Source organism: Ictalurus punctatus, chromosome 28, assembly GCF_001660625.3.
Source record: "Ictalurus punctatus breed USDA103 chromosome 28, Coco_2.0, whole genome shotgun sequence".
Taxonomy (NCBI): domain Eukaryota; kingdom Metazoa; phylum Chordata; class Actinopteri; order Siluriformes; family Ictaluridae; genus Ictalurus; species Ictalurus punctatus.
The window spans coordinates 1,224,683-1,251,572 of NC_030443.2; the positions used below are offsets into that span (position 1 = coordinate 1,224,683).

Below are 26,890 nucleotides of genomic sequence, written 5' to 3' on the forward strand. Positions count from 1 at the left end.
AAAGGTCTCGTTTACAGACAGACATCACCGCGAAAGCGAAACTATTTTGTGCGGTTACGATTTTAACAAGTCTAGTACTTTTCCGCAAAATAAAAAAAAAAAAAACTCTGCAAGTTTTTAGCATCGCAAATTTTTTTAAAAACTGCAGCAAAACCAAACATTTTTGGCCACAACAATCACAAAAAAAAGTCTAAACAGAGTCTAAACTGATAACCAAGTAAACAACAAAACACACAGGTTATGTCAGGAAAAGTTCCGAAGTTTTACACAGTTATTGTTTTTACATTAATTTGCCTTAGAAAGTACATAAAATGTCAAATGAACTGATCTGTAGTGTAGCGCGAGTCGTTGCCTGACACGCCATTCATCCAATCAGAGCTCAGCCCTGCCGTGACGTCACTCACGTCACGGCACGTCGGTCTGTTTTGGTTCCTGAAAGAAGAATTCAATGACGTTAACATACGTGAGGAATGGCGAGCTAGAACTATCACGTCTCCGGAAATCCTTCCTCTCAGCGAGACGCTCGGTTCTCGTTTGTTTTAAAGCTCGTGTGTGTATTTATATTTGTTTTTAATTATTATTTTATTTTCCTATGGAAAGGAACCGTCTCGAGAACGGGATGCTGTGTCAAAATCAGAAGCAGGTGGTGAACAGCGATAGGCGTGAGCTCGAGCACGCGGTCAAGCAGGTCCGGTTCGCGGGGAAAAGCAGCAGCACGAGCGCCGGTACAGCACGAGGAGGAGAACCGGCGGTTGCTAACGCTAATGAAAACACGTCCCACAGTGACACAGCGAAACAGATCGGACCTCAACTCAAACTTCTGCCTTTAAACGACCAAATCCGAGAGCTGCAGACCATCATCCGGGACAAGTGAGTCCGCGCGACCGTTACTTTCACTTCAACAGCGTTAGCTTACAGGCTAACTCCCTCTGCAGGCTCGTGAGGCTAGCTAATATAGCCTACCGTGTGAGACTGAGGCAGGACACAAAGGCCTGAAGACTCACCGCGGCTGATGACAGACTGCCGCCGGCGCGATTTACCGTGTGTAGGACCGTTATCCCGATATTATATCAACCGATCCGATACCGATATCATGATGTTTATAACACGCTGTATAAAACTAACGTCTTCCAAATCCTTAAAGACCACCTGAAATCGTGTTAATTAAAAAATCTTCTTAATTTGTCGACCGATTCACCTTCTGGTTTTTAACTTCGTCACTTAGTAATATTAACCAATATGTCATGATGAATCATGGGGAAAAGATTTGATTGATGAATCATTTGAACGATTCTTCTCGTATGATTCTTTGGAATAATTCTTTTGAACGTTTTTTTTTTTTATAATTCTTTTGAACGATTCTTCTCATACGATTCTTTGGAATAATTCTTTTCAACTTTATTTTTTTTGATAATTCTTTTGAACGATTCTTCTCAAATGATTCTTTTGAATACTTCTTTTGAACAATTCTTTCTGATGATTCTTGCAAATGATTCTTTTCGTACACTTCTGCACAAAGCTGTCATTAACCAGACTTTCGCTCAGCTTTTGTGCGTAATTTCGGGCCAAATATATCTGATAAAAATAAACACTAGAATTTAATTCAAATTTGAATGACCAGTTTGGTATTTTGAGTGAATTTAAACGTCAGGGTGTGTATCGTGTTATTTATGTGCTCTAGCCGTAGCCACGCAGCGGCACGCTCAAACACGAGAAGTGGTTTAGGCATGTTCAGATGATTAGGTTTAAATCTCGCGCTCTCTCTCTCTCTCTCTCTCTCTCTCTCTCTGTCTCAGGTCCACCAGTCGAGGTGATTTTGTGTTTTCTGCTGACAGATTGGTAAGACCCACTTGGCCGTTTATTACCGTGTCATTACAAAGCATTATATCGTGTCAACCGGTCAGCAAGGGGCGGAGCTTCAGTTCAATTGGACATGACATCACTACTCACATTTCTAGTGTTTACCACAAAATTCTAGATTAAATTCCAGAATACAAGAACAGCGGTCTGCCAATAAGTACTTCATAAGCGAAAACACCAGACCGCTGTGTTGCGTAATTGAAACCACAAGGTTTTTTTTTGCCGAGTAGTCGTGATGTCATGTGATCGAGTTTGTGATTGGCTGACGTTTGGCCTCAGAGAAGACGTTTGGCCGGCTACCGCAAACAACGACATGATGGCGACACAAACGGACGTCGCGTGGGACTCGGAGTCTCGTGCCCGAGCACGCGATCGGATCGGATGTTACAAACGAGGCGTGTCCAAGCCGATTCGTTCCAAAGCAGACGACTTTGTTATACGCGTACGTACTTGCCCTCGACCGCGTAATCTCATGAAGGTGCTTTCGTTTCGTCTCCACGCGACTCTCTCAGACGTCATTATTAAGATCCTTCCTTGTTGACCCAGAGACATTTTCCTGTCCTTTAGAGTTTGCGAGTGAAATCCGGCAACTTCGAGGACAAGCGTCCTGAAGAGCGTGCTCGCTCTGTTCCCTAGATTAGCATGCTACATAGTGCGCACGCTCCCACGGTGTAGGGAACGTCCGGAGTGTGGAGGATATTATTTTGGTTCCTCGTTCCCAAATTCCCAAAATGATTGGTTTGTTAGATGGATCAGCTGATCTGGACCCGGGACGTGATTGGCTGATTTATTTATTTTATTGTGCAGATAAGACTGGTGGTTGAAGAGGGACTCAATCAGCTTCCTTACAGCGAGTGCACTGTGATCACACCCACAGGTAAACACACCACCACGTCCCCCTCTCTCTCACACACACACACTCACACACACTCTCTCAGGATGATTATTACGTTAGCGGTTAGCCTCTTTACGTTATTCTGATCTCAACAGAAAGAAAGTGTTATACTGTATATTACGTATTTATACCACAAGGAGGCGTTTCCTTATCGGTGACATTTCCTACTTCCTCTTCACCACAGCAGTGTTTATCATCACTTCCTGAAGTATGTGTGTGTGTGTGTGTGTGTGTGTGTGTGATCTGCTCCCTGTTCAGGTCACAAGTATGATGGGGTGAAGTTTGAGAAGGGAAACTGTGGTGTGAGCATCATGCGCAGTGGTGAGTTAGTGCCCGAGCCCAGTACACACACACACACACACACACCCGTGTGCGGCAGCACACTCTGTACATTAACACTGTCCAGCTTCAGCTTTTCCTCAAACAGCTTACGTTGTCCATAAGACTAATCCCTGGTGATTTCCACCACACAGCTGCGTACTGGATAATGTGGGTTCCTCAGATGTTCCTGTTAACTACATCAGACTAAAACGTGTGTGTGTGTGTGTGTGTAGGCGAGGCGATGGAGCAGGGTCTGAGGGACTGCTGTAGGTCAATCCGGATCGGGAAGATCCTTATCCAGAGCGACGAGGAGACTCAGAAAGCCAAAGTTTTCTACGCCAAGTTTCCTCCTGACATCAGCCGCAGGAAGGTGCTGCTAATGTACCCCATACTGAGTGAGTGTTTACCAAACGGATCCGCCCACATCACTCCGCGTTTGACCTGACGATCATCGCTCAGAATTTAACCCGGAGATCGGATGAGATCGGGTCGTCTTTTACCCAATGATCGAGTAGTATTTAACCCGGAGAGCAGGCGTGATGAGCTAGTATTTAACCCAAAAATTGATTGTGATCAGTGCGAGATGTGTGTGTGATCGAGGCTGTACTTATTGTGTGTGTGTGTGTTTGTGGCTCAGGTACGGGGAACACGGTGATTGAGGCGGTAAGGGTTCTAAAGGAACATGGCCTCCAAGCCAACCACATTATACTGCTGAGTCTTTTCTCCACACCCCATGGTAATACACACACACACACACAGTCAAATTTCCTGAAACATTCCATAGGAAATTAGCATTTATATCAGTAATATAAATGAGTGTATAATGTTTATCTACCACAGAGACAGAGTGAATATTAGCCATAACTAGAGTGTGTGTGTGTGTGTGTGTGTGTGTGTGTGTGTAGGTGCAAGGTCCATAGTAAAGGAGTTTCCTGACATCACAATCCTGACGACCGAGGTTCATGCTGTTGCTCCCACACACTTCGGCCAGAGATACTTCGGCACAGACTGACACACACACACACACACACACACACACACACACACACACACAGAGAGAGCCCGACTGACACACACACACACACACACACACACACACACACACACACACACACACACACACACACACACACACACAGAGCCCGACTGACCCGTCCTGGGTCGTCCAGCTGCCCAGGAAGTATTGTAACATTTCTGGTCCATTTTCAGTGTTTCTGAAACGTTCATGCTTGGTATTCTCCTGCCTTCGCTCTCGCGTCCCGGACCGCACACACCATGGACACCGTCTGCGTGGAGATTCTGCGTGGATGCCCCACCCACATTCATTATGGACACGCCTCTTCATCATCCTAAGACGGAGCTCAGCGACTGTCCACACGTCTACAGATATTTTCAAAACACAGTTGTATTTTCTCGGCGTTTGGGCGTCCTGTCCTCACCGACCACGTGTTTTTATTTACTGACAGCGAAGCTTTTCAAAAATTGCACTCGTGTGTTACGAATGTTTTGCTAAGACTCTGAACAAGTTGTTATTAAAAATGATGCGCGCTGTACTGCACATTAATGTTTGTTTTCGATAAACAGCTCTCGCGGGGACGGCGTCGTTGTGTCGAAAGGCGGTGAACGTGAACGGAAATCGTTACGTCAACGGAGCTGCTTTGGGGAAACGCTGTTCAGTTAACGCTCGTCCAGCATGGAGAGATCGCTGCTACTTTAACCCACACGCTGAATTTACACTGAAACCAAGAAGTAGATACTCGCCTGTAGATAAAATCCTCATCGATTTGTACCAGTCAATCACCTCCGAAGCCCCGCCCACATCCAGCAACATCTATAAAATACACTTATCGTCAAGAACGTTAATCGTATTGGAGCTCGTAGGCCTGACGAAAATTGTATTAAATGTAAAAATCCAAAGGCTGACACATCTGGATGTGGGCGGGGCTAAACACCTTCAGCCTTCCACCACAGGGCATCCGATTACAACGTTTGGCGTGACTTTCCCACGCTCTCACGTTGTCCGTCTTGTGTACGGTCCCGTGCGCGGGAACACGAGGTTCCGCAGCGTACTAGAGCTTACAGAGGGGACAGCGTCCAGCTTCACGCTCATCCTCAGGATTACTCCTCCACCTGATAATATATATATATTATATAAAAATATAAAAATAAAATATTTTGTACTAAAGCAGCTTGTTTTCATTTTCATCAGATTGTGTATGTGTGTGTGTGTGTGTGAGAGAGACTTTCTGCCACTTCCTGCTGGAAGAACTCCAGATGTTGGGCTTTGATATTCCTTTATTTAGTAGTTAATTAATCAGATTTCATCATCAATTAGCCAGAAAGCGAAAACATTCCCTCTGCTCATTAGAGTATCATCATCAAGCCTGCCTTTTTTTAACTTCCGAGTGACGACAGGTGTAAACACGTTTTGTTTTCCCCCTTGTATTAAACACGCTAGCGACCGCGTAGCGACCGCGTAGCGACTAGCCGACTCCATCTGAGGTAACGGGGAGGTCGAGGTGTAAGCGTCAGCGTCATTTACGAACATAATTAGATCACGTAGAAATAAACCAAGCGAACTTTAACCTCGATCCGGATTCTGAGCAGCAGATGTGAGGCAGCGCTGCTAGAGAACAAAACCCAAGCGCCATGAATCATTCTGGAAAACGAGTCACGGGTAGAAACGTGACGAACAACAAGAATAAAATGTCGTCGTCACGGTATCTACAGCAGCTTCGTGAAGTCCTCTCTGACGTCCCTCTCTTCAGGAGACGACGCTCTCAGTGGCTGAGGGAACCAGCCGTACGATCCGTTTCTCTGGACAGGTGGGGCGGGGCGGGCTGAAGGGGCGGGGCCGAATAAGATGCACCTGCTTCAAACCGTGATTTGAGGGGTGTGGATGTAGTGGGAGCACTACTGCTATTCTCCTCCCTTTTAGCCAGAAGCTGTTGTGTGTACTGAATGAGCTGAGAGAGAGAGAGAGAGAGAGGGGGGGGGGTGATTACTGTAATAATAATTAATAAACAGCAACATCTGCATGCCCTAGGTCCTCCTCACTATATAGTGCACTACTGTTTGTAGAGTCCATAAACAAAATTGAGGACAAATTAATGCGCTGACATACAAAGAGCGCACTAATGCTGAATAAACATGCTGCCCATGTAGTGAGTGTCCTACTGTTTGGAACACGTGTGTGTGTGTACCTTTTGCTGACCGGCGAGTTTACATTGGTAAATCTCCATCCAGCGCGCTCTCTCTCTCTCGTAGTGCTCATAAGCCTGAGAGGCCTTCAGCTTCATCTTCTCTTCATCCAGCAGAGGGTAGTGTTTCATCTACACACACACGAGCGCAAGCTAAACATGTACACGTGTCATAATTAAACCTAAAAAAGGACAATTTACACAATTTATGTAATAGACACACACCACTTCCTGTTGGTAGAACTCCAGACTTTGGGCTTTGATGTTCTTTGAAGCTGCCTGCAGTTCCATGCGACCTTTCTTTAACATGTCCTGATTACATGGGGAACGGGAACAAACAAAAAAAACCTCCTTACTTCTTATTCTTTAGTCACCAGATTTACACACACACACACACACACACACACACACACACACACACCTCCAGCTCCTTATTGCTTTTCCTCCTCAGCTCACCCAAATCCAGGACGGAGGCCTGCAAATTAACAACGAGAGAAAATCAACAGATGACGGACAAACGCCAAACGGACGCCAGTGTGTGTGTGTGTGTGTGTGTATATATACACGCGTACACGTGTGTGTGTTTGTGTTGTCTCCTCGAGCCGGTACTCCTCCCACGCCTCCTTCCTCTCCTCCACGCTGAGCTCCTCCTCCACCCTGTGGTCCAGCAGCGAATCGTGTTCATGGAACGACACTATGGACCGCCCACAGTGCTGCAGGAGCACCGCCAGCACCTCGTCCTACACACACACAATAATACAATGCATATATTAGTGTTAATCTTCTGAAGTGTGTGTGTGTGAGAGAGAGAGAGAGAAAGTGTGTGTGTGTGTGTGTGTGTGTGTGTGTGTGTGTGTGTGTGTGTGTGTGAGTACCGTAGGCTCCACGGCGTGGCTCTTGCTGTGGATGTCAGGTTGGAAGCGGTACAGGTCGCTCAGATGGCTGTGTGTGAAGTGCCGCTGGATCTGCTGCTGGTCCACCACACGGGACGACAGAGACTGCTTCGCCACCTGACGCTCGTATATCTTCTGCTCCATCGTTCCCTGAGGAAGAGCACCATCATCATCACTGATTTCATCCGTGTTGCCTTTAAAGTTCTCTCTCCTCTCTGTGAAGTGAGAACAGGGCTTGTTCCGTGTGTGTGTGTGTGTGTGTGTGTGTGTGTGTGTGTGTGTGTGTGTACCTGTGCCAGGAAGCGGTATACGTATACGGCCTTCTTCTGGCCGAAGCGATACACTCTGAACATGCTCTGAACGTCGTACGTCGGATTCCACGATGCGTCGAACACCACGACTCGATTTGCTGCGATGAGATTAATCCCTAACGATCCGGCTCGAGTGGAGATCAGGAACAACCTGCAGCTGCGCGCGCGAGAGCGAGCGAGAGAGAGAGAGAGGATTATCCACATACATAAAGAGCAACTCATTTTATTTTAGTGTGTGTGTGTTTATTAGAGCTGCAACAGCTATTGGATAATAATGGATTATGAAACTGGTCGTCAGTGAATATCACTAGGGATTAGTCGGTCTGTGTGACACGTTTACTCCGCGTGTTACTTCTGTCCCGAAAACACGCTTTGGAGAGTAAATACTAAAGTTGTGTCCCAAGTGAAGTACTGTACACCTACACTCTGCACTTACACTATGCACTGTGTCCTCTACCGTCTAGTGTGTGAAGTGTAACCGAGTGTAATACTGAAAGTGTGCCCCAATCCGATTAATCGAAAAATAATCAGCCGACTAATCGATTATGAAAATAATCGTTAGTTGCAGTCCTAGTGTTTAGTGTGTGTTACCGTGTGTTTCTGACGTTGTTGAACTCCTGAGCCCACTTCTTGCGTGCTGTTGCGGTGGTGGAACCGTCCAGACGATAATAGTCCTTATCCCGCACCCATGACTGCTTCCCTAAAACGCGCGCACGCACGCACGCACACACACACACGATCAATAACACTCCCGGTTTTTCAGATCAGAAGTGCTGTGTGTGTTACATTGTTTACACTGGTCTAATTATGGTATAAAGAGTGTGTGTGTGTGTGTGTGTGTGTGTGTGTGTTACCTTTATACAGACTGGCCTTTCCCTCCTTCTTTGCCTTATCGGCCAACCCCAAGAAGGTTTCAATCAGGTCCAGTGAAACGAGAGACTGACTAAACACCAACCTGCAGCACCACATCATTTATTAACACACACACACACACACACACACACACACACGGAAGTGGTGTTTCCATCTTGTTATGATGTATACTCAGTGTTTTCGTGTGTTGTTTTTGAATCTTTAATGAGAAAGTCTCACACTTTATCCTGCTGCAGTTCGGCACAGTGCAGAATCTCCATCAGCAGCGTTAATTTCCCAGAATGCTCCAGGAGCTCGGCGTCGGCGTTGGACACAAACTCTCTGTACCAACCTGCTGGGGGTCCGCTCAACATGCTGCGCTCTACACACACACACACACACACACACACACACACACACACACACACACACACACACACACACACACACACACATCTATCAGAGGGAGACGGACTGACAGCGCCAGGGACAGGTAGATTGTGTGTGTGTGTGTGTGTGTGTGTGTGTGTGTGTGTGTGTGTGTGTGTGTACCCTCGTCTGGTGTAGTTTTGGCTGAGTTGAGATCTCTGCTCTCCTCCAACACACTGCAACACAAACACACACCTCAATAAACCAACACACTCATCTCACATAATCACACACACACACACACACAGTACCGTTCATTGGTGCTCTGCCCGTTTGCCACTTTAGAATGCACAACAGTCGCCATGGTTTCAGAAGCAGGCTCCTCCCCTTTGCCCTGCATTTTACACACACACACACACACACACACACACACACAGTCATCAGATGAAAAGTACACAACATGAACAATAACGAGTGTGTGTGTGTGTGTGAATATACACACACACCTTGTTCCCTCTATTATGGTCAGAAAGCTGCAGGCACCACGGATGCGTCCATATAAGACTCAGGATCTGAAAATCCTGAAATAATCTGTTCACACCCCCTCCTTTAGCTACACACACACACACACACACACACACACACACACAATGAAAGTCTAAGGTTAGTTAGGAGAAGTCGTATGTGATGAGTTAGCGCGCGTGTGTGTGTGTGTGTGTGTGTGCGTGTGCGTGTCTGACCGGTGTAGTTCTGTAGGTAGTGTCTGTATAGTTGGCACTGTAGTGTGGTCATCCTGATCAACAGCACATACTCTCTCTTGGGCGGCAGGAAAGGCGTCAGAACGGAATAATCCCGCCTCTACAACACACACACACACACACACACACACACACACACACACACACACACCTTAACACAGGAAGCTAGAGTAAGAAACCAACCTAGTTTTCTCTGATATTATTAAACATCTCTTCATTCATTTGTTCATTTTTAATTAAGCTCATAAGTATTCATCTATTCGTTAACTCTTATGAATATTTAAATATTATAATTAAGCAGAACATTCTCCATGTTTGTTTGTTTTTTCTCTCTCTCTCTCTGACCTGAACACATCCAGCGAGGAGTTCGTGGAGGACGTGTACTCGTTTCTTCATCAGCCTCACGTCGGATGGCGTGGAGTCGGCGCACTGGCCGTTCTGGATGGGGTTCATGAAACGGTTCCGAAACTCACGCAGGGAACCCAAGAGGTTCTGCTTCACAAAACTCACCATGCAGTGATCTACAGTGCGCACACACACACAATGTTAGCGCCACGTTAGCTTAGTTTTGTTTTTAATCTCGGTGAGGGTGAAAGGTCAAAGGTCATTACACTCTGTGAGATTGTTCTGAAGCGGGGTTCCTGTCAAAACGATTCGCCGGCGTGTGCGTATGGAGCGCATAGCTTTACAGATGGCAGTCGCATCGTTTTTCAGGACATGGCCTTCATCACACACCACTATGTCGGGCCCTAAACACACACACACACACACACACACACACACACACACACACACACACACACACACACACACACGTCATAGCAGGATTTGGCAGGGCATGAGTACAGTACATTATGAAGAAACATCAGGATTTGGCAGGATGTGAGTGCAGTACATTATGAATAAAGATCAGGATTTGGCAGGGCGTGAGTACGGTACATTATGAATACAGATCAGGATTTGGCAGGATGTGAGTACAGCACAGTATGGATAAAGATCAGGATTTGGCAGGGCGTGAGTACGGTACATTATGAATACAGATCAGGATTTGGCAGGATGTGAGTACAGCACAGTATGGATAAAGATCAGGATTTGGCAGGGTGTGAGTACGTACATTATGAATAAAGATCAGGATTTGGCAGGAAGTGAGTGCAGTACATTATGAATAAAGATCAGGATTTGGAAGGGCGTGAGTACGGTACATTATGAATACAGATCAGGATTTAGCAGGGCGTGAGTACAGTACATTATGAATACAGATCAGGATTTAGCAGGGCGTGAGTACGGTACATTATGAATACAGATCATGATTTGGCAGGATGTGAGTACAGTACATTATGAATACAGATCAGGATTTGGCAGGATGTGAGTACAGCACATTATGAATAAAGGTCAGGATTTGGCAGGGTGAGTCCAGGACATTATGGATAAAGATCAGGATTTGGCAGGATGTGAGTACGGTACATTATGGATAAAGATCAGGATTTGGCAGGGTGTGTTATGCAGTACAATGTGAATAGTGGATTAGTATTTGGCAGCTTTATACCGGGGTCCTGCAGCACAGCGCGTAGGTTCCTCTGCTCTTTGCTGTATTTGGCTTGACCTCCGTGTGTGAGAATGCGGTACATTTCGTAACTCATGATCATCACACCACCTCTCCTGTGCCAACTGGTCAGAGCGTTCACACGAGAACCCACTGACTTCACCGTCGCCAACTCCGTCACCTGAGCATCAGAGACACAGATGTACACCACTTTCAATATATACATTAGGAATGAAGTACATCTTATGGAAGAAAAGCTATCTGTTTATTAGCGGTTAGAGCTATACATACGGTGCATTCAGTAGAACAAAGGATTGTCTGGAAAGTACACCAAAAACACTGACCTCAACTTTCTTTTTGGTGATGCCACGCTGCCATTTGTCGAACTCCGTCCTCCAGTTCAGCACTGTGTTTAGAGGACACACCACCAGCACCGTCTGCAGCGCCACCAACTTGCACGTCAACACCGTGTGCAGAAACGTGATCACCTGAAACACGTACACACAAGACGGGTCACTTCCTGCTCAATTCTACCGAGCCTCATCATCTCTCTCTCTCTCTCTCTCTCTCACACACACACACACACACCTGTAGCGTCTTTCCGAGGCCCATGCAGTGTGCGAGAAGGCAGCCGGAACCAGGAGAGGACTTCACCTTTGCTATGGACTCACAACAGCTGTCCCAAATGAACTGCACACCTACACACACACACACACACACACACACACACACAAAGGCCAGTGTGTTAGAAATAAACTTGCAAATTAAATCAATGTGAATGGAGATATTGCTAATGAGGGGAAAAAAACAAACATGGTTTCACACACACACACACACACACACACACACACACACACACACACACACACACACACACACACACACACACACACACACACACCCCCACCCCTTACCCTCTCGTTGGTGAGGTTTGAGTTTTCTCAGCAGGTGTGTATCCACCTCCACCAGACATTCCCGTGTTGCATCATCAAGTTCTAGCACCAGAGGAACGAGTCTGGAGGCCGGGGTCTCGGCTACTATCATCACCTGCGCGCACACACACACACACACACACACACACACACACACACACACACACAGTGTCCGAACTGGTCCTCCACTCACTGTTCCCTAGTTATCTGACCCAGGTCAGCTGTAGTTAAGTACAAACGACCGACTGTAATCCAAAACACGCTACTATAGAAACATCATCGCTAAACAAACGACTTCTCTCTTCGTTTAACGCACCTCCGAGTCGTCTCGTCCTTGCTCTCTGCTCTCCTCCTCCTCCTGCCGTCGCTGTCTGTCTCTCTCAGCCAGCCTCTGCCTCCTCTCCTCCTCCTCCCTCAGCGCCTCCTGCGTCTCCTTCGCCAGCTGCTGCACCTCCAGAATCCTCCGGATCTTCCTGCGGCCCTTCGGCGTGCTCATAAGCTCCTCCATGTTTTCTCCGTCCTCCCCGCCCTGATTCACGTACACGCGTTATTAAGCCGAGTGGGCGTGGCCATAAACAAAGAGCGCGTGGCCTCTTACTCATGTACATTCGTTCGTAAAGAAATAAAGTACACGTGTTCAATTTCTACAACATGTGGAACACGTGTTTATTTGGGGTTTTTTTTCTTTACCTCTCTAGGAGGTGTGTGAGGTTCCCCGTCAACATCGGAATCCTTCTGCGTCACGCCGCTGCGGAAAAACCCGTCAGAAATCAAAAACAAAATCTGTAACGCGTTCTCACTGTATTGCGCAGAAACACGAGATTTCGACATCACAACGTTCAAGTAAATCAAATGACTTATTTATGAACCCCCAGACCGGCCGATTTACCCGCCATCCTCGTCTTCCGATTGGCTGACCACCTCGCTCAGCGCCGACTCCTCGCTAGCAGATTCTCTGTCGTCGCTGCTGCAAACTGTAAAGTCAAGGGCAAAAGGTAACGTTTTCAAAACTGCTTCATTGGCGTTTCCGTTTCGTTTTTATATCACTGACGGTAGCGGAACTTGTTTAAAAAACTCAAATAATAAGCAATTTTACTGGGGTTCTCTCATACAGTGTAGCAAGTAATAATCTATAAGGACCTTCGTAATATCACAGTCAAAACTGGATTTAAAGAGAAGCAAATCAGTAAATGAATCACATGTAAATGAATCACATGTAAATGAATCACACGGAAATGAACCATATGAAAATGAATAAATAAATTAAAGACAAAAAAAACAAATAAATAAAAAGTTTCTAACCGTCTGTTAGCTTGTTTATCGCGGTCGCCTTCCTTCCGGTCTCCTGATCAGCAGGTTTATCGTCATCCTCGTCTTTAGACGCGGTCTCCCACGGGGTCAGGCGGCAGCGCAGCAGGTGGTGACGGGATTGTGCCGGTGTAGTGGGATGGTCCGAGTCGGAGCTGTTATCGGTCGGCTCACCTACAAGATATCAGCGGTTATGAAGACTAAGAAGAAGGTTATGAAGACAAGTAAAGCTTTATAAAAACCTCAGAGGCAGATGAGGTTACTGGTGAGAAGCACAGGAGCACGTATAAGCGTTCCGTTGGTGCCGTGAGCCGGATTTAAAAAAAAAAAAAAATTCATTAGAGCTGCACAATGTTAAACAAAAGGAAAAGAAAAAACCCCTTTTCAATGCTAACGAATAAATGTTTTTGCAGAACATTTCCTAAAAACAGTTTTTTGGAATTAAAAAAAAATAATAAATAAATAAATAGCAGACGGAATTATCAGCCAAAAACCCCTCGATTTCGCTGGAGCTTTTTTCAAAATTTGGTATGCAACTCAAAATTTTATTATTATTTTCTTTACTTGAACTGACACGAAATTGTCTTTGGCAGTGATGTTTGTTTTAGCTGCACTCGTGACGCATCCTGGTCCAAATTTGTGGTAATGATAGATAGATAGATAGATAGATAGATAGATAGATAGATCGATAGATGGCGAGCTCCTCCGAATACTGCGGCGTTTGTTTGGGTTTTGCGTCCATCTCTGCGATCATGAAATCCTGGAGGAACTGAAAACATCATCAAGTGACCGCAGTTTGACTTGGGGAACATTTTCGTAGATTACGGTTATACTGCTGTTGCTACGGTTACACCTAATAATCGTTGTAGACTAAAAAAGCGTTTATTATTAAGCATTGTGGCTTGAATTGTGCCAATTTTTTCCAATCTGGAACGTGTCGCAGAATTCGAGACACGCCTACCGTACAAAGGCGTAGCGTTTAGCATATGGCGCGCTACACCGTTTGAGACGCAGCCGTGTCTACTAATCAGGAATTACGTAGTAAGAGCTGTCTGAACAGCGTTCTAGCTGCTTCTCGGACTGAACACGGCATCCTGTTATTACTGTAAAGAAGTTCCTCACTGTCTCCAGCGTCATCCTTCCCCTTGCTCTCCCTGTCCGTCGTGTCCTCTTCCTCCTCATCCTCACCCCTGGATCCCCAGTCGTCCGAGGAGTCGTCCTGACCGGAGCTGGACGATAAGTTGGCTCTGATCTCGGCCAACAGGATCTGTTTAGCAATTCTACAAAGATCAAGAGAAGAAGAAAAGCGATTCGGTCTTGTTTAGAGTCAAACTCGCAGAACCTTCGGCCGTACAGTGGATTTCTTTACCGCTTTAACTTTACCCGTCACTCACGACTGCGCTTTACACTATTTCACCTCATGTGATCGCTCAAACGCAGGACGTTGTTTTTTTTTATGTCAGTTGTACGCAGAGGTCCAGCCCTGGATTTACACGCCTGTCCTCATAATGCTAGCAAGGCAGGCGCTTGGATTCAACAGAACTTTCCTTTTTGGCCAACAAGAATACATTTCCAAGCATAAATAATTAAAGAGCTACACTGGGATTGCCAAATAGTGCTCCAGCTAATAACACATCAAAGCTAGCAGCTGTTGCAAGTCCTACTTCACAAGAAGCACTTAAAAATTACATATATATATATATAAAAACAAAAAAGCGCTCCAGGCCCTTAAATCCTAATATGGCCGCCATTACTATCAGCTGTGCGTGAAGATCAGAAAAGGCTAGCAGAGCATGGCTAAGTACTTGGTGGTCACCCTTGCTAGCTTCTACATCTTTCTAGTCCTGATTTTGAATATTAAAACATTCTACAGATCCATAATCTACAACTCGTGATTGAAACTGGCATTACGGAAATGTTGGACTAATTCATCCTGACAGGAACTCATGAGTAGTGTGCTCTTCTAGCAGATTTACATACAGTACACACACACCGATCAGCCATAACGTTAAAACCACCTGCCTAATATCGTGTAGATTCTCCTCGTGCCACCAAAACAGCTCTGACGCATCGAGGCATGAACTCCACAAGACCTCTGAAGGTGTGCTGTGGTATCTCACACCAAGATGTTAGCAGCAGATCCTTCAAGTTCTGCAAGTTGTGAGGTGAGGCCTCCGTGGATCAGACGTCCCACAGACGCTCGATCGGATCGAGGCCGAGTCGACACCTTGAGCTCTGTGTCATGTTCAACCCGTTCCTGAACGGTTTTTACTGTGCCTCAGGGAGCGTTATCCTGCTCAAAGAGGCCATATTAGGGAACAGCGTTACCATGAAGGGGTGTACTCGGTCTGCAACAATCCACATGAACGCCAAAGGTTTCCCAGCAGAACATCGCCCAGAGCATCACACTTCCTCGCCTTCTTCCCATAGTGCATCCTGGTGCCGTCTCTTCCCCAGGAATCGATGCACACGCACACGGCCTCCACGTGATGTAAAAGAAAACCTGATTCATCAGACCAGGACACCTTCCATCGCTCCACGGTCCAGTTCTGATGCCCATTGTAGGCGTTTCAGTGGTGTACAGGGGGTCAGCATGGACACTCAGACGGGTCTGAAGCTCCATACGCAGCAAGCTGTGATGCTCTGTGTGTTCCGACTCTTTTCTATCAGTCAGCGTTAACGTTTTCAGCAGTTTGTGCTGCAGTAGATCTTCTGTGGGATCGGACCAGACGCACATCAGTGAGCGTTGTGAGCTCACGACCCTGTCGCCGGTTCACCGGTTCTCCTTCCTTGGACCACTTTTGGTAGGTACTGACGACTGCATACCAGGGACACCCCACGACACCTGGTGGTTTGGAAGATGCTCTGACCCAGACGTCTAGACATCACAATTTGGCCCCTGTGGAAGTCTCTCAGATCCTTCCGCTCACCCATTTTTCCTGCTTCCAACACGTCAACTTCGAGAACCGACTGTTCACCCTTTACCTAATAAATAAATCCCACCCCTCGACAGGTGCCATTATAATGAGATAATCAGCGTTCAGTGGTTTTAATGTCATGGCTGATCGCTGTACGTTACAGCTAGCAGACAAATTCGACAACTTATCTCGTACAGAGTTTGTTTGTTTTTAAACTCGTTGCATATCTACAGCCTTTTAAACCAGCAGCATCTTCATTTCAACTGAACAGATACAAAAACAGGAAAATTAATTAAAAGGCACAGAGACGAGACGAGTGTGGGGTAAATTATTTTATTACAACGCCGCTTACATACAGATACAGTTCGTTTATTCGTGACCCATGCAGTTTATTTACAATTTCAACAACAGGAAAAAAATATTTATGAACTGAAAATTAGCATGCAGTCAGTTAAATTTTTTCTTTCTTTCTGTTGTGAGGAAAGTTCCAGAATAAAGAAAGGGAGAGAGAGAGAGAGAGAGAGAGAGAGAGAGAGAGAGAGAGAGAGAGAGAGAGAGAGAGAGAGAGAGAGAGAGAGAGAGAGAGAGAGAACACGACGGGAAAAGCAGAAAATGGTGGAGATCACGAGAGAGAGAGAGAGAGAGAGAGAGAGAGAGAGAGAGAGAGAGAGAGAGAGAGAGAGGGAGGACGTGAAAAGTCGGGCCGGCAACCTGGAAAAGTGGCTCGCCTCACGCTACGCTGCAGAGAGAAAGAAAACACGGGAGAGGGGAAAGAAGAAAAAAAAAATAGCATTCACACTGTGGCCTCGACCGGTTTACCCCACACACAGCCTCGGCTCTGGTCACTGCAGACGCCGGCGAGATAATCTCCCAACGAGCGCCTAAGGCGAGGACGGTTTGTAACGTTTCAGCAAACTCAAGTCTTCGAAACGGAACACTTCGCATTAAAGCTAAACCACTGGACTTGTGTTATAATCTAGAAGGTGAATAAACTCACCTTTACATCACTGCTATTATTATTATTATTATTATTATTCCACCACCACCACCACCACGCTATATCGAAAACTAAGAAAGAAAAGAAGTTTGCTAATTAGCGAAGATGATAAACTTGACTTCACGCTTAGCTTACCTTCACGCTAGCAAGCGACTATTCGTTTTCTACGTACCTGTGGGACGCAGAGCTGATTTCAAAAGCAAGCAACATCTGAATGGAGATTTGTAATTGTTATTTCCCGTCTTTAGTTCCTACCTGCAACAAGAACGGGGCTTAGAACCGTCGTCAGGCGTGTAGAGAGACACGACGGAGAACGATAAAAGGCTGGAAGGAAGTCGCACAGATCGTTGGCGCCTCTGTCCGATACATACGTCACTTCTGTTGTGCAAATCATACAGTGGGCTGGACAGGCCACGCCCACAAGCGACAAAAACTAGAGGAGAACGCAGGGTTTGTCGGCGACGCAGGGAACGTCGGGCACCAAAAACACCGCATGAACCACGGAAGCTAAAATAACAACAGACACTAGCTAGTTCATAACACAGGCCCAGCAGGTTTGAATATTCCTATGGCTACACACTCAAAACCGTCACGCTGTACAAAATCACTCGTTTAGACTTATAGTCTGTCTCAGATACTACACAAAAATAAATTCTGAACATGAGTGGCCGATGGCGATTACTCAGGGCGCCAATACTAACAGTCACTCTCGCCAATATGCACCCCAGTTACGCTAATAACATTAACAGAGCAGAATCCGAGGTAACTATCGGCTGAAGTGTGATCGTGGTCGCAGAACCGGCGCGAAGGGAAACCGCTGGGAAGAAAGCCTCAGAACTTTGAGCGGGAATTCCGGAGCGCGGAACCCGAGCGGAAATACCAAACTAACCGCTTTCTGTAAACCTCTCAGAACACACGCTGGGTTTCAATACTTAAGCACGACCTCGTACAAGCACCGAGCGCTGAATCGCTTCAGATCGTTAGGGGTCCAAGCACCGAAGGCAGGAACCCTACCGTATCCCACCAAAAAACAACAAAAACAAACAAACCAAAAAAAACACGGAGGGTCCGAACAGGTTCACAGTTTCCTTTGTACTACACACACACACACAAGCGAGTCGTACTGACTTGCCAACAAGCTAGCGCGCTACAGGGACGAAATCGAGTTCCACCGGCTGCTTGGTACGTTATAGAGGCAGTGGAGGAATAAAAGCCAAACTGCTATTTAACAGCAGCCTCATCCACCATCGGGCCGCGATGTATCGTGGGTAAGCGCGCATGACCTTAAAGATAGTCTTTGAAGCGTTTAAGATGGTCGCGTTTACTTTATTTTTTATTCCCGTCCCACACGCCCTGATTTCTGCAATAGCATTCATAAAGCTCGAGTTAGTTTTCATCAGCCATTTGCAAACTTGGTTTTGTGACATCACAACCAGCCTAAAATACCGGTTTTCATCACGCAAGAGCGTTGAGCTACGCTATCAGGGACTCGCTACGCACTACGCTAACCCAGTTATCCAGTATAGCTAACGTCAGGGAAAATATCTTCACTTTGTAACTAGCTGAACAAATTTAATCGAAGCTCCGCCCCTCGCCGACCTACAGGTATTTCGAACGGAACCGGTCCTCCTTCACTACACGCATTTAATACGCAATAAATATAGCCTTTTATTAAAAATAATGACCCCCCCACTGGCCCTCCCCATCAAATTTTTTATTTTTTTTTTATACAAGATTTAACGCCAATCTAATTTTTTTTTGCGCACCTACCGTTAGCAAACCAAACAGCCCTTGAAATGTCTGACCGACAATATTGCACTTCCAGAACCGTCAGGCTGTGGCCTACAACACACACACACAGACACAAGACACACAGGAGTAAGTGCTCGCTCACTAACAAAGACCACTCACAGGTGTTCGGGGTGGGTGGGGTGCACGGTGTAGCCGCCATTTACATGCTCACTACACGCTAATTAATCTGGTTCAGACTCTAAATAAATAAATAATTAGACATGCAAATCAGAATATAATAGCGGGGGTGGGGGATTGGTGGAAAAAAACTGGAAAAAAAAAAAAAAAAAAGAGGGAAATTTACCTCAAAGAAACAAAGCAAACAAAAGATCAGATTTCTGTCAAAAGCCAAAAACCAACCAAACGTCAATCACAGGCTACACAACAGACTTGGGAAGAAAGGAAAACAAAAACAAACAGAGTACTGATGATAATCCTGGCAATAGCGCGGGTATAAACGCCAGAAATCTCCTAGTCGGAGAAGTTGGAGGAAATACTACTCAAAATTGAAAAAAATAAAAAATAAAAAATTATTATTATTATTATTAATAATAATAATAATAATAATAATAATAATAATAATATTATATAATATCCATCTCTTTTTCTCTCATTTGATGTAAACGCACGGTTTTGTTCGAATGAAATAGTTTTCTTTCAAAAGGCAGCACGTGACAATTTCATCGTTAAACACAGATTAGCAAACCTTCACAAAATGGCCGCCAAGAAACCGAAACACACCCCGGGGTGCCAATACTTTAATCTTTTCTTTTGAGTGCAAACTTTACCAAATCGCAAGGAGTCGTGCATCTTCGCTTCGCAGCGGGCACTAGGGAGAGCGTGTTCGACTCCATTAGCTTATACACTACGTAGGGCGCAAACAAAACAGTCAGGAAGGCGTTTGGGATTTGCCCCTACTAGAAAATGGAGGACTTTTACTTTGGATCACAGGGAACTGTACGGTCAAACATACAAAGCCATAAGAAAATATATATGTTAGTGTGTAAATAAATAATTAAAAATAAAATTACATTAAAAACACGCACATAATGTTAACATTAAATAGCTGTTTTCTAGCTCCGCCCACATGGTACCCAGGCAACAGAGAGTTCACGTCACGTGTACTTGGGTACAGCAGGGAGCGTGGAGGATAAGTTGTATAGCAGGAAGGATTACGACTGGCTGTGAATCGGCCGATAAAAGGAGAGGAGGCGGGACCCGAGACGCAATCTTTGAATCCGAGCAGGGAGAGTTATATAAATAAAATAAAAATAAAAATAAATAAAAAAAGGCACATTTCTAGCGGAACGTCAGCACGACATTAGCTAGCTACAGAAATTGGGGGAGGGGGATCAAATAAAAAAAAAAAATCTGCGTGTAACCGATATTTCTTCTTGGATTGCATGCTACACTCTTTGCAGCAATAGTTATATGAAAGCCCCGCCCTCATGCCCCCTTCACCAATCACCAGCCTTTCAGCTTGAAGACGACGTAATATAAACTCCGTGATAACGATTAAAGCAGCTCTCTTTAATGCACCACACGACGCTGCAGGTCCGTTTATGGCAATGCGAGTCGTCGTCGTCACCACCCCCCGCCCCCAAATATAGAATAAAAATAATCAGTCCTTCCTTCACCGGCGGTGACAACAGCTCGAGCGACTCGAAACAATTTACACGGCTAGTAATATAAACGTAAATAGTTACGCTAACACTAACAAAACTTCAATGGAGATGCTACACTCGTAATAAATAATTGGCTAAAAGAAATACAAACGCGCGTGCGAGTTGTTTGTGTCGTGCGACATAACGGTTTGACCTTGTTTACACGTCTGTAGTAAACCGGTTGATAAGTCTGATGTGTTTGGACATAAAGAGGAAGTAAACACGGCAGGTGAGCAGACCGATATCACGATTTATGATATCATCGCGATATCACGTGTTCTTAAGCCGCTCTTGCGATTTTACTTTAACGGTGTCCGGCGTACGGACCTCGAGCTTTCTGTTGGTCAGGATATATTTGATGATATCGTTTGTGCGTGCTGATTATCGCGATGTACGCCGTGTAACGGATTATCAGCCGGCAGCTTCGGTCAGTGGAGTACGGAGGATAGTGCGCGCTACACGACAAGAAAGGGGTTTTTGTATTTCAGCTTTAGTGTGTGTTACATGTTGAGTCGGCGGAGCACGAGGCCCGTGCTGGCCGCCGCCCGGGTGTGTCGCGTGCGAGTGGGGGTGAGGGGGGCTCCTGTAGCGTGTGAGCTTTTGAGACGTGTTTGGATGCCGGCGGCGGTGGCGGCGTGTGTATCGGGGGGTTTGACGGAGTTCGGAGGTTCAGACTGAGACGGAGAGCTTCGGCCTGCGCATTCCGAATCCAAACCGTACCTATTCTCCACATCATCCTCATCCAACACGATCGGGGCGGGGCACACGTCCACTTCGTCACCTACACTCACACACACACACACACACACACAGAGAGTGAAGAAAAAGCAAGTTAACATCCAACACTCAGTAATTAATTAACAGTGTGTCATGACCGTAATGGCGTGAACATGACATGCGTATAGCAATCATCATCATCATCATCATCATCACTGTACCAGAGGATTGCTGGAACGGTCCGGATCCCATCAGCGTGACGTCACTCAGCGGTTTAATCTTCTGCTCCAACTCATCCGAGTCACTGCTGTCCATTTCCGGATCGCTCGACGAGCTTGCGCTGTCTGCCGTCATCTTGGCGACCTTGTGGGGAAGTCCTACTGTCCGCCGGACCTTCGACCCGGGATCTGCTACTTCGGCGGCCGAAGAGGACGAGGAGGAAGAGGAGGATGAAGAAGAGGACCTGTCTTTAAGTTTCCGCTTGCGTGGAGTTCGATCTTGGCAAGGGGGAGTGGTTTTGACCAGGCCAAAGAGGCACTGCTTTCGGACTTCCTGGTTTGCATCGGGGTCACCACCGTCGCTGTCGACCCCGCCCTCCTCCTCGCTGGTGGCCATGGCGGCGGTGGCAGCGGCGGTCTGCAGCAGCACGGCGGGCACTTCATCAGAGTCCGAGTCCTCCTCCAGGCCGGCGTGCGCAGCGTCCGAGCGCCGTCGCCGAGGCGTCGTCTTGACGCGAGGAGAGCGCTTGTTCTCCTCCGCCATTTCCAGCTCATCGCCTTCGTCTTCTTCGTCATCTCCGTCGTCGTCTGTGTGTTCCTCCTCCGGCGCCACGCCTCCTTGCACCTCGCACTTCGCTTCCTCTTCCGCCTCCTTTCCTTCAGCCCTTCCCTCAGTCTTCTCTGCCGTTTCCGGTTTCTCCTCCTCCTTTATTTGTGCGTTTACCTCCGCCGTATCTACGGCAGCGACGCCGGCGGAAGAAGCATCGGCGGAGGCATCAGGATTGACAGACACCTCTAGTGGGACGGGCGTCAGCTTCACCACCAGTTCCTTGGTGACGCCCGAGCCTCTCGGAGCCCGAGGTTTCCGCTGCCGAGGTTTCGCGCGCTGCCTCTGAGGCTCACGTTTGCCCCCGTACAACTCCCGATCCAGCGCTTCCTGGGGGGAAAAGAAAAAAGAAAGAAAAAAAAAAAACGTATGCGGAACACGTGACATCACCGTTTCTTTCTGCAACAATTTCATCAAGTGGAAAAAAACTCTAAAGTAAGCGAGACGTTGCGGTTACCTGCAGGGCGGTGTGTGCCTGGCACAGGTCCTGCAGGATGGTGCGGAACATGCTCAGCCTCCGCGCTCGGTCCACGTCTTCTTCTTCGCTCGCTTCCTCGTCCCTCTCGCTCTGCATGAACTCCACGAACGAGCGGTTCAGCGATGTGGTCATGTCCACCACGCGCTGCATGCGATCGCACAGACCCCGGGAGGGCGCCGCGCCGAGAGGAGACCCCGTCCCCGCACACCCGCCGCGCCCGCCCCTCTGCTTCCCGCGGGCCCCGCCCCCTACGCCGACCCGCTTGCGAGCCCAGATCTTCTCCAGGTTCTGGAGCACCGAGTCACAGGCCAGCACCAGGTCCATAAGTGGCTCCGGGCTGCACACGTAACAGTACCACTTGCGCTCCTCCTCCAAGATGGCCGACAGCTCCCGCCGCCCGAGGTTCCGCAGCACACACTTCTTGCAGAAAGCGTTGCTGCAGTAGTCGCAGCCAATCAGACTGCCTCCTTCCGCGCACCACCTGCAGGATCGGCCAATCACGGCACAGCACGCTCACTTAAAAACTCTTTGTTTAGTCCCTAACAAGATTGCGTGCTCGTATTCGGTGGGTTCCTACCTGCACTGCTCGTCCATGCCCTCGGCGTCTTTACTGATGTCGTCGCTCATGTAGTACTTAAAACAGGACTAGGTGCGAATCACAAACAAGCGTCTATCAGTATTATGGGATACTCTACAATGTACACACTCGACTGCAGTCTCAAGTGCTCGTACAACACACACACACACCTTGCAGATGAGCACTTTGAGTGCAGGGTGCTGGTAGACAGAGTCCCTCTGGAAATGGTTCACTTGCTGACCGCAGGCCGTACAGTTCACTCGCTCGATGTCAGAGCCTCCTAAACACACAAACACTTCAATCGTCCTGCATTTCTAAACTGTAGCGAATGTGGGAAAGTGGGCGGAGCTGAAAGCAAGTACAGACAAGTGTGACTGAATGAACAACAAACAAAAACACTGAAACAAACCCAGTCCTGTAGAAAATAAACGTCATTTATACCTGCAGGTCTTTTCATTTAGGGCACTTGATAGACAACGGACTCTTTCAGAACTGACGGGTTTGAGAGAAAAAAAAGAAACCAGAAGAGATAAACGAGCACCGTCTGCGTCTGTTTTTCCTCCTCTCACCTCTCCGTTTGTCCGAAAAGTCTTTGTTCTGTTTCACTCGCTTGCTGCGAAATTCCGGACCTCTGAATTCGTCACGGACTTCGTTACACACCGGCTCCGGCAACACAAACACTGTACCTGCATCGGAGAGAGAGAGAGAGAGAGAGAGAGAGAGAGAGAGAGAGAGAGAAATAACTTCAGCTCCAAATCGACCCCTATTTGTTTCAGCCACGCCCCCTCTACTCTCTGCAGCCTGGTGCTTGTCCCCACCACTCGCAAAAACCTTCCAATAGCAAGATTTTGACTTTCCTCTCTAACAGTAAAGGAGTACACACACACACACACACACACACACACACACACACACCTTTAGGCAGGGAGGTTGTATCCGGTTCGCTGGAGTTGACGGACAGCGCGTCTTCGGTTCCGCTCTCGGACGACGCGTCCGACTCGTTCATGCCGCTGTGCTTTGTCACCACCAACGGCTTCCTGGATTTTACACGGTTGAGAAAGCATGCTTAGCGTACAGGTACATTCGCCGCATAGCCTCGAGCATTCCTTCGTAAATTACACTGAAAACGGGACTGACCTCCTGGAACGAGCTGCAGAGGTCTTCGTCTCCGAGGACACGTTGGGCTGCATGCACTAAAACACACACACACGCGCTGAAGTTGTCGAGCTGATACACACCATACAGGTGGAATGTTAATCCAGAACATTTTAAACATTTAAAAAGTTAAACTCTCGTTCTTTACCTCCTCGGAGGCGCGTGCTACAGCTTGCTGCTGCTCAATAAACTCTTTGGCCATCGCCCCTGCAATAAAATCCAGTGATTGTTCTGAAACACGTTAGATCCTCAATCATCTGTAATACGTTCGCAGCACGATGGCAGCGTGACTTTATGAAGTAACGATCAAACGGTCCAATCACGTACGTTTAGATGTTAATAAGAGAGAGAAAAAAAAAACAGAAGTCTGCATCTCCCCTTTATACTGCAATATAATAGAATATATAATAAATATTTTATAAACACTCCCACATGTTTTTGACTTCATAACCCGCCTCGAACGGCTTTCGTTTTCATTTGCTGGGACATACCCAAGTCTCATTTCTAGCTTCTTGCACGACGTTGTGGCGTTTATGAAACTATGGAGGTGCTTGTTAAAGGCATGAAACTCTCACCGCTCCAGTGCCCGGGTAAGCCGTGTTCGCCGCCCTGCTCCGCAGAAACCGCCAGGAATGTGTGCAGCTTATTAATCAGGAGTCCTAGCTTACCCCCGCCGCTCCTGCTGCTGCCCCCGGCCACGGGCTCGGGCCTGGAACAATAACAACAACCACCACAATGACAATAAAACTCTAAAATATCAACATTACGGCAGACACAAAGCTCCGATGAGTCTAACACGCTGGAGTTTAGTCTTAAGGATTAATATCCAGTGATAGAATCAAGTGCAAAAAACTGCATAAATAAATAAACAAACAAACAAAAACAAGATAAGCAGATAAAAACAAAACAAAGTTTATATCACCAGTTTATACAGCAGTCAGAGTCGAATCACCTTCACCACAGGTTGGGAAATAACGTGAATAACGGTTGAGATCTAGGGCTCGAGCGATACGACAAAAAAAGTCGTAATGACGATTCTACGATACATTATATGCACAACGATACACGTTTACAAACAATTTTCCAGAAATACGGGATTGTGGAAACTTCCTCGACTTTCCGAGTAGGAATTCCACGTTGAGGGGGGCGCTTTCTTCAAGGTTTTTTTTTCAGTCGGAGGTCGGAAAATTCCAAGCTACAAGCATCGATACCCGGCTCATGGGCGGAGCTAGCAGCACCGCTCCTCACCGATTGGTCGCAAGCACAAAAGACAGCGGCCTGGTACACCGTTGCCGTTTGTCCGACGAGAAGTGTTTTTAAGTTGCGTTTCTTTTCAGCTCAGGTCGTGCCCAAGAGCACTTCATTAACCTAGATAGCCGCGGCCGAAGGGCGCGGTCTAATTGGCATATCGCACATATTCACGAATCATTAATGAAACGGAATGAAGATATGTAGGTCATCTTTTGTTTATAAACGAAAAGAACAAGTTTAACTAATTTAGAAAAAGACACGCCCACAGGGAGCGGGACAAGCATTCTAGACAGCATTTAATTGGTCCAATGCAAGGCTGGTACAGGATGAGTCATGACAAAAAAAATTAGTCAAAGTGAAAATTTAGAAGAGAATATCTGCAAAACTTTTTTTCTTTCAAAGATAGTTTCCTAAGACACGCCATCATGTTAACGTCCTCAACTCTAAGGGATGGCGACCAAAAGCTCCAAAACACAGATTTTGACTTTTTAAGGACATTTTACAGAATGGTAAAAGTGTATCTTAATTATGCTGTTGCTTTGTTTTTTTTCCCCACAGATATTTATAATTTTGCCTCCTACATTCTTTTCACTAGCTGAATAAACCTTAATGAACAGACCTGAATTACCTACATAGGTGCACTACACAGAATATAACAAATAAGCCATTTGAGCTTCAGCCCATATTTACCCTGCTAGCTAACAGGCTAATGCTAACCTGCCTGTGGAAAATATTCTTTGTCTATAAAGCAATGTCTTCGTGTTAGCTAAGCTAGCCATCTACTTGTTTTGTTAACATGATAACGCGTAATGTTAACTGCAATTACAATGCAGACAATAAACAAAGGGCCACAATAAGATTCGCTGCTTTGCTTTCTTCTGATGTCGCCTTGTTTATTTATATATTATTTATATATTTATTAGCTTAGGCTAGCGGCTACCTGGCTAGCTAACTAGCTATGTTAGCTAGCTCTCCTCTCCATAGAAACCCCGTTCATATTGGGTTAGCCAGTTAGCTCGCGTTAGCCATTTAGCTAGCGTTAGCCAGTTTGTTTTCGCTCACAAACACCGCCTCCTACCTGAGCACATCGGCGGACATCCTGCGCTCCGTCTGAGGCACGTTTACACCGTCGACTGCGTTTTTAAAACACTGCAACCATCGTCCGTGTTAACTGAACCGCGATACAAACAACATGTAAGCCTGTTAGAAAATATTATACACACACCGCGCCATCTTGCCGGCTATATAATTTGCGCGCGGCGCATTAAAATGGCG

The 26,890-nt window shown here is 46.5% G+C and overlaps 2 protein-coding genes across 2 annotated transcripts; one reads left to right on the plus strand and one right to left on the minus strand.

Moving 5' to 3' along the window:
* Positions 1 to 428: 428 nt before the first annotated feature.
* Positions 429 to 5,261, plus strand: uprt (uracil phosphoribosyltransferase (FUR1) homolog (S. cerevisiae)). The gene is made up of 7 exons (XM_053676861.1): positions 429 to 870; positions 1,797 to 1,839; positions 2,668 to 2,737; positions 3,014 to 3,076; positions 3,310 to 3,471; positions 3,714 to 3,812; positions 3,982 to 5,261. Exons 1-7 carry the CDS (start codon positions 593 to 595, stop codon positions 4,086 to 4,088), a joined length of 822 nt encoding a protein of 273 aa, XP_053532836.1. The 5' UTR covers positions 429 to 592; the 3' UTR covers positions 4,089 to 5,261.
* LOC128629323 (transcriptional regulator ATRX) lies at positions 4,877 to 26,890 on the minus strand. Its single transcript, XM_053676854.1, has 36 exons — positions 26,694 to 26,890; positions 24,940 to 25,073; positions 24,513 to 24,571; positions 24,347 to 24,402; positions 24,125 to 24,246; positions 23,779 to 23,895; positions 23,380 to 23,489; positions 23,210 to 23,277; positions 22,612 to 23,113; positions 21,551 to 22,484; positions 21,333 to 21,393; positions 14,365 to 14,522; positions 13,237 to 13,416; positions 12,824 to 12,908; positions 12,625 to 12,682; positions 12,251 to 12,463; positions 11,917 to 12,049; positions 11,591 to 11,700; positions 11,347 to 11,490; positions 11,006 to 11,183; positions 10,071 to 10,208; positions 9,805 to 9,980; positions 9,442 to 9,559; positions 9,208 to 9,314; positions 9,013 to 9,095; positions 8,885 to 8,937; positions 8,573 to 8,714; positions 8,335 to 8,435; positions 8,072 to 8,180; positions 7,460 to 7,637; positions 7,152 to 7,319; positions 6,849 to 7,016; positions 6,698 to 6,751; positions 6,502 to 6,588; positions 6,280 to 6,408; positions 4,877 to 6,042 (listed from the first exon to the last, which is right to left on the minus strand). The coding sequence occupies exons 1-36, from the start codon at positions 26,711 to 26,713 to the stop codon at positions 5,857 to 5,859; spliced, it is 5,439 nt and encodes a 1,812-aa protein (XP_053532829.1). The 5' UTR covers positions 26,714 to 26,890; the 3' UTR covers positions 4,877 to 5,856.

Excerpts from the sequence above, each read along its gene's own strand:
- uprt (XM_053676861.1), top strand. The coding sequence starts at position 593 with ATGGAAAGGAACCGTCTCGAGAACGGGATGCTGTGTCAAAATCAGAAG. Across the intron at positions 871-1,796 it reads CAGACCATCATCCGGGACAA|GTCCACCAGTCGAGGTGATT; the intron begins GTGAGTCCGCGC and ends TCTCTGTCTCAG. Across the intron at positions 2,738-3,013 it reads CACTGTGATCACACCCACAG|GTCACAAGTATGATGGGGTG; the intron begins GTAAACACACCA and ends CTCCCTGTTCAG.
- LOC128629323 (XM_053676854.1), bottom strand. The coding sequence starts at position 26,713 with ATGTCCGCCGATGTGCTCAG. Across the intron at positions 12,464-12,624 it reads CTCACACACCTCCTAGAGAG|GGCGGGGAGGACGGAGAAAA; the intron begins GTAAAGAAAAAA and ends TACGTGAATCAG. Across the intron at positions 11,184-11,346 it reads TCACCAAAAAGAAAGTTGAG|GTGACGGAGTTGGCGACGGT; the intron begins GTCAGTGTTTTT and ends TCTGATGCTCAG.